At 34.3% G+C, this 12,495-nt stretch overlaps 2 protein-coding genes across 2 annotated transcripts; both read left to right on the forward strand.

The window, feature by feature from the left end:
• The first annotated feature begins 3,238 nt into the window (after positions 1-3,238).
• LOC106328110 (UDP-arabinopyranose mutase 1-like) lies at positions 3,239-5,558 on the forward strand. The gene is made up of 4 exons (XM_013766480.1): positions 3,239-3,675; positions 4,480-4,730; positions 4,815-4,983; positions 5,055-5,558. The coding sequence occupies exons 1-4, from the start codon at positions 3,334-3,336 to the stop codon at positions 5,364-5,366; spliced, it is 1,074 nt and encodes a 357-aa protein (XP_013621934.1). The 5' UTR covers positions 3,239-3,333; the 3' UTR covers positions 5,367-5,558.
• Positions 5,559-7,621: 2,063 nt separating this feature from the next.
• Positions 7,622-8,502, forward strand: LOC106334376. The gene is made up of 3 exons (XM_013772667.1): positions 7,622-7,717; positions 8,065-8,150; positions 8,287-8,502. Exons 1-3 carry the CDS (start codon positions 7,630-7,632, stop codon positions 8,431-8,433), a joined length of 321 nt encoding a protein of 106 aa, XP_013628121.1. The 5' UTR covers positions 7,622-7,629; the 3' UTR covers positions 8,434-8,502.
• Positions 8,503-12,495: the final 3,993 nt, after the last annotated feature.

A 12,495-nucleotide genomic window follows, 5' to 3' on the forward strand; every position in this document is an offset into this window, starting at 1 on the left:
TTTTTTTTTTTTGTAAAAGGATATTCTATTTAAATTGCAAGAGAAATCAAAAGTTTTACAGTGTTTAAACACAGTAGGCCAAGTGACCTTACATATCCAAAAGATACAAACTTGAACCAGAATTAATTTTAAGTGGAGGAGTAGTCAGGTTGCAAACCAAAGCTGGAGAAGAGAAGATGAGAACTTGGGTCTGTCAATCCTTAAACTGGAACCTCTGTTTTTAACAGTTAGTTTGATCTGTCTTACCAACTCATCTGATGATGAGAAATGGGCGTTGTGTAGTCGGTTGTTCCTCTCTGTCCAAAGAGTATAAAGAGTCGCTTGCCAGCACAAGAGAAGCAGAGTCTTGAGGACCTTGTTTGGTGGATGTTGTTGAAACTGAAGTAGTAGTGGTTGCCACTGTCTAGAAGAAGAGAATCCGCACTTTGCTGCGATAATGTTCCAAATTTCCCATGTGAAGTTGCATTCAAAAAAGCAATGTGTAATTGACTCATCTCCAACATTGCAGTAAAGGCATTTTGGGTCTGTTTGCATTTCCCAACTAAGAATTCTATCACGAGTGGGGCACCTATTTTTAACCATCAGCCAGGTTAAGAACATATGTTTTGGGATACCTCCAGAGAACCATACCTCCTTGTGCCAGGGAACCGTTGGGGAAGAGGGACAGAGCAGTTTATAGATCGATCCTGTATGGAACCTGATTTCTTTCTGATTTCCAGGCCACCATTCAAGTTTAATGCATGTTTAAATCGAATTGTATGCGTTTCCCTAGCTGACTTGCTTTTTTGTCTTCTTATTCTTCCAGTTGGATGTTCCAGCTTTTTATGTGTAATAATTATACGTTCTAATTCATGTAAATATTATACGGATTTAAAACAAGATTTTTCACGATGCATGCAATGATCATATGCAACGTGCATCAAACGAGCAGCCCACGACATATATATCAAATTTCCAATGATCTAATGGTTCTTTAGATGTAAACAAGAAAATAATTATACCTATTGATAATATTGTAGTCCGTTAAAAGCTATGGAGTTCTACAGGATAATATAAAGAATTAGTGAATAGTTATTATCCGTGTATAGCATATACCAACTTGGCTAAACCCGACCAAAATAAATAAATATATGTTTACGTCGCGGTAAATATAGAAGGCCTTTGAGTGGCGAGAGTGATGTAGACGCGCCTATCTCAAACTCTCTCAAACAAGTAGATCTCGCATGGGAGGAGCTCCGACTTCCGGCGTTTTGTCGGGTCCTTATGACGCTCCCTCCCCCCCTTTTCTCTTCTTTCGTCGGATTATGTGCTTCATGACGGAAGGTACAGCTCGCCGGAGGCACAACCCTTGTTTCTCTGTGGCGCTTAGGTCTCTGAAGCGGTGTTCCTCGATGTAGAAACTAAAGCTCTGGTGGGTCATCAGAAGAAGGTGGTCGATCTCTGCTAGAGGACGGCGGAGTCACACCGGATCTCTGTAAGTTACCCATCGGGGCTAGGGTTTTCTTTCTGCGCCGTCGCTGTGGGGGCTTCCAGTTGTCGACGAGACTGTTTAGGAGATGGCGGTTCCCCCGGACAGACTCCTCTTAGACACGGAAGCTTCTCTTGGCCAGTGGAAGTTAGGGTTTGTGCACGGTACCCAAGGCGTGTGCGACGACGAGGCTGTGGCGGAGCTTGGCGGAGAGAGACTTGAGAGTCGGGGTTCTTGTGGGATCTCGGCGTTCGGGGCCGCGGGATGCCTCCGAGGTTGGCTCTGGTGGGTCGTCGGTTAGCCGTGGAGGGATCTATGGTGGGTTTCGAACACGCCGGCCAGAGTGAACTTCTGGTGACATCGGGATTTGCTATTCCAATCGTGTTCGTCGGAGTTGGGGCTTTGTGCTCCTTGCATCTTCTCACCCTCGCTTTAGTTCTATTCTCTTAGATTTAGATCTCGATCTGGATTGAGCTGTGCTTTGTTTGCTTGATTTTGTCTTAGCCATTGTTGTTAGGTACCGTCGTTTCTCCGACGTCGAGATGTACTCTCCGACCCCTTTTTTGGGATGTTTTCTTAATATATTGAAAAAAAAAAAAAAAAAAAAAAAAAAAACTTGGCTAAACCCTCAAAAGAATGTCAAACTTAAAAGATAATTTAAGGTATATAGCTTTCCACATGCAAATGTTCCTTTTTTTTTTAATGAAATGCAAATGTTCCTTCGTTTCATCGTAAAGTAGAATACAGTTTTTAATTAATTAATCTTTTCGTATGAAGAAGCAAGCCTATGTTTTCGTCAAAAAAAAAACAAAAAAGAAGAAGCAAGCCTATGTTTGCATGTTAATTGACACCTTTATTGATGTTACACTCCGGTCAAAAAGTATTAAGTATTGTTCGGTTTTGTATCCACCATCTTTTAATTCGCTCGCACACACGACTGTTTCTGTTTGTTAAAAACGCACACACAGTAGTGGATGCATTTATGTTAATATAACTAAATCAAACAAGAAAAGTTATAAACCAAAATTAATTAAAATCTAAAATATATTTTTTATAGCGTTAGCCAAACCTAGTATATATTTTCAACTTTCCAATTACTCGAAACTTTTAAACTTGTATAGGTACAAAATACATTAATGACAAACACTTAAAATATCACTAGTTTAACTAAACCAAAACCAAAACCAAATTATGTGCTTATCGTAATTATAACAAATTTTTTTTATCAAAACTATCAATATTGTTTTTCCAAAAAAAAGCTCTTGTTTATCATTGGAATTTTAGAAATTAATTTGACTGTAAATATCTGTAATTTTGAATCAAAACAATTTATTCTTAAACATCAAAATCTTAAAAAAAAATCATTTGACAAATGTACTTCAAAACTATAACTGTAATATAAACAGCTAAATCTAAAGAGATATATATTTTATATGCTGAGTTATCAAGTGATAATTAATAATATTTTGAATAATATGGATAGTCTTAAAAGTATCTGTTAGAAAGATTCACATTTAATTTTCTGGAGATTAATACCATATATTTTCTACACAAGATGATAACCTTTGGTAGTTAATTAAATAATTAAATAGTGAGATATTTGTAAACCAATAAGACAAATTCCCATAGAAAACGGACATCAATAGACAAAATAGAAAAGACTTTTGACATTGAACGAGTCTTCATCAACCACGTGTCAACTCTCACACAAATACCTCGCACGTGCCGGATCTGTTATAAAAATCAAAGCGAAGGTCATCTCTTCGAGCCCATCTCAGTTTTTCAAACGTACCCGATCTCTCAAACCTCTCTCTCTCTCTCTCTCTCTCTCTCTCTCTCTCTCTTTCTCCAATTCTCAATCAATCATGGTTGAACCGGCGAATACCGTTGGAATCCCACTGAACCACGCCGCGCTGCTGAGGGATGAGCTCGACATCGTGATCCCGACGATCCGCAACCTCGATTTCCTCGAGATGTGGAGGCCTTTTCTCCAGCCTTACCATCTCATCATCGTCCAGGACGGAGATCCTTCCAAGACCATTGCTGTCCCCGAAGGGTTCGATTACGAGCTCTACAACAGGAACGACATTAACCGAATCCTCGGTCCCAAAGCTTCGTGCATCTCCTTCAAGGACTCTGCTTGTCGCTGCTTCGGTTACATGGTCTCTAAGAAGAAGTACATCTTCACAATTGATGACGATTGCTTCGTAAGTTTCCCATAATTCTCAAAGTTTGCACCTTTTTTTTTTTTTCGCTCTGTTTTTGTCTGAATCTATTTAGATCTGCTTTTATGTTATGTTTTGTGTCTTTGCGAGATCTTGTTACAGTGTCGGTTGATTTAACAGATCTGAAACTGTTGACATAACACTGTTTTTACCTAGATCTATCTACTCATTGTTCTCGATCTGCTTTTTTCTTCAGAATTGCGAGATTGTTTAGTTTGTGAGCATTTAATTGTAATAGTTCATGATCTCTTGTGTTTAGGTAATTTTAGTGATGACATTGTTGTTTGGACCAATCTATCTATGTCATAACAGTTAGCTTCACAAGATTCCTGCATGTCATTGTCCGAAAAGTTCAATCTTTTAATTCCCCTGTTTTAAGGAATTGTGGGGCTTGTCCAAGGATTTGAATTTGATTGTAATGATCTTCTCATGTTTAGGTAGTTTTTAGTGATGATGACATTGTTGTTTGGACCAATCTATCTAATGTCATAACAGTTAGCTTCTCAAGATTCTTGCATGTTATTGTCTGTCACACGTTTTTTTTTATTTACAACGGCAAAGAAAAGTCCAAACTTTTAATTCCTCTGTTTAAGGATTTGTGAGGGGGGCTTGTCCAAGAATTTGAGTTTGCAGTTACGTCATGATTGTAGCATGGATGTTACTTTCATGATGTGTTGGTTTGATCACGTGTAACGTGTTGTTCATCATGTTTTTTATTTTATTTATGGCTGGAGTTAGATTTGAATAAAATTTATGTATTCTTTTGTTTGTTGTCATGTGTTGTAGGTTGCTAAGGATCCATCTGGAAAAGCTGTGAACGCACTTGAGCAACACATCAAGAACCTTCTCTGCCCATCGTCCCCACTTTTCTTCAACACCTTGTACGACCCATACCGTGAAGGTGCTGACTTCGTCCGTGGATACCCTTTCAGTCTCCGTGAGGGTGTTTCCACTGCTGTCTCTCACGGTCTCTGGCTCAACATCCCTGATTACGATGCTCCGACCCAACTCGTGAAGCCTAAGGAAAGGAACACAAGGTAGTTGTTTAACATCTTTTCTTTTCTACTTTTTTTAGATATTTTAATTAGCTAACAATATGCTTAAATGGGATTATTGTGAAGGTATGTGGATGCTGTCATGACCATCCCAAAGGGAACACTGTTCCCAATGTGTGGAATGAACTTGGCCTTTGACCGTGAGCTCATTGGTCCAGCTATGTACTTCGGTCTCATGGGTGATGGTCAGCCTATTGGTCGCTACGACGATATGTGGGCTGGATGGTGTGTCAAGGTACTTTACTTTCCCTTAGTTTTTGGACTATATTTAAATGCTTACCGGTTTCTTATGGTTCTGTTCTTTAGGTGATCTGTGACCATTTGGGATTGGGAGTGAAGACGGGTCTTCCTTACATCTACCACAGCAAGGCGAGCAACCCATTTGTGAACCTGAAGAAGGAGTACAAGGGAATTTTCTGGCAGGAGGACATCATTCCTTTCTTCCAGAGTGCAAAGCTCTCCAAAGAAGCTGTGACGGTTCAACAATGCTACATTGAGCTGTCCAAGATGGTGAAGGAGAAGCTTAGCGCCATTGATCCTTACTTTGACAAGCTTGCTGATGCTATGGTGACTTGGATTGAAGCTTGGGATGAGCTTAACCCGGCCACTAAAGCTTGAGCAATTAAAAAACCACCACTGCAGTTTTGGTTATTAGCTTAACCTATCATCTATCTTCCTTCCCTGTTTTGTTTTCTTTCATTTCCCGGCGATTATTCAGTTGGTTTTTAAGTCGCCTTGAGTTTATTTAAATAGTGATGGTGTAGTTCTATTTAAGATGGAGACAGTCTATACTCTTGAGCTTTTTGTGTTTTGTTTCAATAATAAAATCATCTTTGATGTCATATAATCTTTGTTATCTTTGCTTCCTGGTTTGTTGACATGTTAGTTTGGTAGCCAAACAAAGCCTTAAATTATGTTTGATTGAGTATGAGCCCACTTGGTGTTTCACTGGCTTTAAAGGATCTTGGAGAAGAGATGATGAGCAAGGTAACCATTTCGTGTGACTCCAATGATTTTTGTTTTGGGCCTATGCGGCTTGAGTTGTTCAAAATGTGAATTTCTTCTAGTAGTTTTGGGCTTCTAGTTGTCCATGTGATTAGCGAAGATCTAGTCTTGGATAACTGGTCTGTTAGTCCATAAAAAGATTACTGGTTACTCCTCAATCATGCTACAATTTTAGACTAGTAACCAAGATTTTATGATTTTGTCCAATGACCACTAGAACTTTTTTTTTTACTTTATTACCATTTTATTCTTCCTTATGTTTCTCATATGATATTACAAGTCTGAAATGGTTTAGGGGAGCTGATAACGCATTTATATAATTTTTTTTTACAAATTTAGAGGATTATATGTATGTAAGTTTTAAAGAAATTAGAAGGCTATAGGTCAATATGTCACTAATCTATGCTCGTGATCGGCCCTGCTAAAATTAGAGGAAATTGTCGATCTAATGCGTAAGGATTACACTGGACAACAGACATAAAAACCCTCTCATCAACTTAATTGGTAAGATAAATTAAGAAAAAGTTAGATTATTATGTGTACACTATGTGTACCTTAAGACTGTGTCAATCTCATGTTTATCTAAGTTTTTTAAATTTTAATCAGGTTTGTTTATCTAAGTTCTTTAAATGTTTTTTTTTGGATAAACCCTATCGGATGATCTGGTAGGCTCCGAGAAGAACGCAATAAGTGCTACAGAGTGGACTGGCTACCACGTTGCTTTACCCGAGTTTGAAATACCTTCCAACTAATGTCGGGGTAAACCGATCATCAGTTTGTAAATTCATATTTGATACAAGAAGAAAAAAATTCAAGTGAGTTGACATGCGAGTGTTTTATGTCATCTTGAATGATGATGACATAAACTAGTAACAGATACTAACACTGGTTAACAACTCTTTTTGAAAAGATAACCTTAATAAATACCACCATGAATTTTCTTATTTTTAGGTGGCATCCACACCCGCAACAAGGCCACAAGGATTGAATTGGAGGACCCGCCCTCGTGTCTCAGAAAGAATATATCAAATTCGACGTAAAGATATTTACATTATAGTATACTTTTTGGTACAAGTTTAGTTAAATTTAGTACAAACTAAGCATTTTCAGTAAACCCACGGTTAAAAAGATTTTTGGAACTACAAAAGGAGATACTTTATTTAGAAACCCTAAGCACTAAACAAAGATTTATTATTAACTTAAACTCCAATGTCACTTTTGGGCACTTAAACTCATGAAAACTTCCCCATGCCATGCCTTCTTGATTTCTTCAAGATAAATCTTTGTCTTTTTAATTTATACTCCATGTCGGTACCGACTTTCTTGATTTACTATTTTAAGTTCTTTAGTTTCGATTCTCCCATTAGAAACAGGGATGCTCTCAATAAAATTACAATATTATCCATTCTTATACAAAATGATCTTTCTCATAACTAAAGAAGTTAAGTTGATGTTTTGCCATAGAGAACTGTTTGATCGGTTTGTGATGTACTATGTATATATATAATATATCCTATCTGAATGAAATTATCATGATCTAAATGGTTTTATCAGATAGCTTGTTTGTAAGAGATGGCAAAACCAATTGTTGATTATTTTTTATTTTTCTGCTTTCAAACATTTTTTGTTTGACCAATTTCTGAATGTTGTCCTGCCTGGAATGATTTTATTTTATTTCTTGCTGGCATAAACAATTACCGATGAGAAGTGGCTTTTTGTCTTGCCTATGGAATTGTCGGAAAACCCTAGCTTCCACTTTTTCTGATTTCAGAAAAATCATATAATTAAGTATGTATAGATAACCCTTATATATAAATGTGCTTCATTCACATCAACTAAAATCATAATCGCTTCGTTAATGACAAAGGCAAACGAGATGAAGAACACAAACACAAAGTTAATCACACTCGTTATAGGGTTTCTCGTCCTCGTGATGATAATGCATCTTCCTCATGCGCTTCAAGGTTTGTACAAAGACCAATGGATCTTAGTTTTCTCCTCTTATTTTTTGATTACTTCTGTTAATTATATCTTCCTTATGCGTACTATGTGTATGTATCGTCTTTCCATATATCTTTAGGTCCTTAGGTATATATATGTTTTCTCTTCCTCGTGATGGGGATGAGGTATGTACACGTATTATGTAAGTTGTGTGTCTGCTTCCCTTCCTTATGACGTTAACGATCTATATATAGGTGTGTGTGTGCATGTTGTTGTCTAAATATATAGTGATACATGTGTTTGTCTCACTATACTAAGCGTATGACCGTGTAAAAAATGTGAAGCTGATGTTGTCTTTGATAACTTACAGGTGGAAACATAGATGTAGGTGGATCCAAATACGAAGACTATGGTCTTATGCTAAGCGGCAGTGATCCTCTCTTGATGGGACGAAAGGTACAGACACAAGTTCAAATTTTGAATAAAAGCCTTGATTTAATGTTAACTAATATATACCTTCTCTTATATATTAGCATTTTTTCTTATATATATATAATCCTTTTTTGTTGTATACAAACATGTTTTGTGGCAGTTAAAAGGTCTAAAGCCTATGGAGTCTGGAACAAAGAAACGATCAACAAAAGCCTCGAGAGATTCAACAAAAGAAATTGATAATCTAATGAGAAGCGACTATCCGTCACGTATGAAAGGAAGGAAGAGGACTCCAATACATAACTGATAGCATATGGTCATTAAATAGTTTAAGAAACGTAGAAGTTCACTATATTAGAAGAAACGTTAATCAGGGCTATATATAAAACATATGTTTAGACTTTTTCTTACTTTTTGTTTTTGTTTTTTAATCTTCAAACAATGTATTCTTACTGTAGACTCATATATTAGAAACTGTAACCTTCATTTTGTACATAATGAGTGACTTCTACGATCATCTCTTTACCAAGTGGATCAAGCTCTTGTTTGCTTATGATATAACGAAAATCAACGAAACCTCTTAGAATATTTTGTACGTCAAATCCTTTGGATTCCTCAAAACACTGAATCGATATCAATAACTATTTTTATTAAGGCAAGAAGACGGGTTTTAGACAATATGTATGTATCTATCTTAAGCTTGTTCTTGAATCACGACTTGTATCTGTAGGCAGGCCAATATCAGTCTTCTAACGGCTATGTCGATTTCTGAATAGAAAGTGATTGATGAGACACGAAGAAATACACGACAAAAGCCTCCATCGGGGACCAAATGATAAGCATATTCGAATTCTGTAACAAGGAGTTTTATTTTATATATATACGACACTTTTTTTTATCATAAAAATCAAATTTCAGTTTTTATAACCAAAATTACATGTATAACAATACTTTTATTTATCAAAGGGAGATGAATATACATAAACAAACCAATAACACACAAACATATAAAAATAAATAAGATTTTTTTGTAGAAAAATGCGTTGATCTTAATTAGCTCGCTGAATACAAATATTAGTTTGAAGTTTTTCACCTTTTTATCTTTTCTTCTTCAAGTGTTCCTTTTCTCTCATAAATCTTAACATGCAATCTATGGTTTCTTTTTCTTTTTACATTCAGTATTCCAAAACAATTTTACAAATCTGATTAAACAGTAAAAACAACATGTAACAAATATACATTATTGTACGAAAGCAAATCAAGAGATAATATAAGTACCAATACATAACAACCAAAAATAATTAGTTATCAAAGTTATCAAACTCTTTAGTTTGAGAATATGTGATATTTACTACTTAGTGTATGCTATTATACCTTTAAAATATGTATGGCATAAATGACAAACTCACATACTACATTACCAAAACATCAAACAAATGTCCATTTAATTTTGTTTTAGAGTTTGATCACCTTTTCCAGTGCAGCAATTTTGCATTTTTTCAACACTTGAAGTTCCTATCAATTACTGCCGTACATAAACCAAAATTTCTCAATGAATATCAGAGTATTGACCGTAGAATTTAAGTATAATTGCTTTTACCTTTTATTAAAATCAGTTCCTCATATTGTATCATGTATGAGTTGCTATCTTTTTTCCTCCCCTTTTGCTTTCTCATTTTTCCTATGCTGAAATCTCTTTGCACTGGTCTAATATGATCTACCATATCCACTCTTTCTCAAACCTTCTTTCTTAGCCCTAAACAGGTTCCGATGCAGCAATCTGGTGCTTCGTCTAAGCCAACAAAACTGTACAGAGCAGTAAGATAGCCAAACTGGAGAATTTGGGTTGCTAAGATCCGTTTAGACAGAAAATAAAACTCCACATTGGCTCATGACAATCTATACGGCCCCAGTTTTGAGTTTGTTTGTGGTTTGTCTCTCAAATTTAGAGATATAGGAACATGAGAAAAAAGATCGTGTACAAAAGATGATCATAGGTAGTTTGTTTCAAGAAACTGTCGATAAGTTTTTTTAATCATTATCTTGTTGTAAATTTTTTAAAAAAAATTTGTAAACACAAATGATGCGGCAGAATTTGATTGGCTAAGTGACTTGTGCTTTAGTATATAAAGGATATTTGGTGGCAATCTATTTATACAAACACATTTAAAGACTCGATGGTTGTAAATAAAATTATAGATGTTAACTCCATTATTCACCTATCTATGTCTTGCATCAGCCTGCCGAGCCTAATCTCCATCCACAAAGACGACATGATGGATCAGGATTCAGGCCATATGGTATTTTCTAGTGAATTGCCATTATATATTGTCATGTAACAGCTGAAATCAAATACGTAGGAAACTAATTATAAAATATCAGAATTCCTAGAAAACCTAAAATAAAATATTACAATATTTTGTAATACAAAAAAATAAGTAATAGATTAAACATTAGTTTCAAAAAAAAAAAAAAGATTAAACATGACTTCTAAATTGATTTAAAAACCACAATATTTAGAAAATGAAATTATTTGTTAAATTGTTAAAATTAATGTGAGTATAACAGATAAAAGATACTTTTAAATAAGGATTTTCTTTTTATAAAAATAGATTAACTAAATTATGTTAAGCTTTCTAATACCCCTTTTTTTGCTATTTCATTTAATATTTCAACTGATTATTTTATTCATTTTAATACACTAATTTTTAAGATTATGTTCACATTGATACTCAAACTACTCTCATTTTAAACAAAAATATTAAAAAGTTGCAAACACAAAATTTAAAAATAAATCTTAAAATTATCTAATTTATTCTTATGTTTTAGGAATAAAAGAAACTAAACTGTGGATAATCTCAAACTTTTTAATTTTTGTTTTATTTATAATATTAAAATTAGTTTGTTTTCTGAAACTTAAATCTAATTCATAGTTTTTACTTTTTAATGAATAGAACAAATACAGCAATAATAAAATAAAATAACAAGATTTTCATACTATTATCAAAATCGAAAACTAATATTTATTAGGTCTTAAGATGATAATTCAAAATTATTAGATTCTTTATTTTAATTGTGTTGTTTGTTTTTAGTTTAATTATGAAGAAATTTTGACTTAGTGGTCAAATGATGATATATTTATGTTCTATAAATCATATTTTCCAAAACAAAATTGAAAATCAACTCAATTGAATTGAACTGAATTCAAACCAAACCGAACACAAACCAACTAATTTTAGTTGACTTCACTAAAATATTCATAAAACCAAACAAGCCAAACCGAACTATATATTTCCTATTTGAGTGTGACAATCTAATTTTATTCTTACGGTTCAATGTAAATTAATTCAAATACAAAATGATTTAAAAAATGAAATAGAAATTTATTTATTTTCTAAAATAATTATAAATAATCAATACAATACTAAAAGGCAAATATAAGCCATGGAGAGGGTGTCCACGTAGGATAGGAAAATCAACCAATCAGAGAGCTCGAAGTTGCTACGTCAACTCATTTATTTTTTCGTAAAAAATGAAAAAATAATGCGAAAGAAAATATCGAACCCGAGTTAGTATGACATAAATATAGGGCAGTTACCACTAAGCCATTGAAACTTTCTTGGACACATATACAAGAATCACTAAGTATGTAATCACAAACTCTTATGTACAGTTACAATAATATGAATTCAACTTTCAAGACTCCGATACTTTGTTTTATAAAAAAAAATAAGTAAGTGACTAAGCTAATATATTCTTTGAAAGTGTGAGAACATTGACAAATATGAAAAACCATATATTTTTGTTTTTGTGACAAAGTTAAGAATTTTGTAAAAGTAAGTTTAACATATAAATTTTCGTGACAAATATGAAAAAGCATAAAAGGGTGTCATATATACAATACTAAAAGGCAAATATAAGCCATGGAGAGGGTGTCCACGTAGGATAGAAAAATCAATCAATCAGAGAGCCCGAAGTTGCCACGTCATCTCATTTATTTTTTCGTAAAAAATGAAAAAACAATGCGAAGGAAAGGATCGAACCCGGGTTAGTATGACATAAATATAGGACAGTTACCACTAAGACATTGAAACTTTCTTGGATACATATACAAGAATCACTAAGTATGTAATCACAAACTCTTATGTACAGTTACAATAAAAAGGCAAATATAAGTCATGGAGAGGGTGTCCACGTAGGATAGGAAAATCAACCAATCAGAGAGTCCGAAGTTGCCACGTCATCTCATTTATTTTTTCGTAAAAAATGAAAAAACAATGCCAAAATTAAGAATATACAATACTAAAAGGCAAATATAAGCCATGGAGAGGGTGTCCACGTAGGATAGGAAAATCAACCAATCAGAGAG

This window comes from Brassica oleracea, chromosome C3 (assembly GCF_000695525.1).
Source record: "Brassica oleracea var. oleracea cultivar TO1000 chromosome C3, BOL, whole genome shotgun sequence".
Taxonomy (NCBI): Eukaryota; Viridiplantae; Streptophyta; class Magnoliopsida; order Brassicales; family Brassicaceae; genus Brassica; species Brassica oleracea.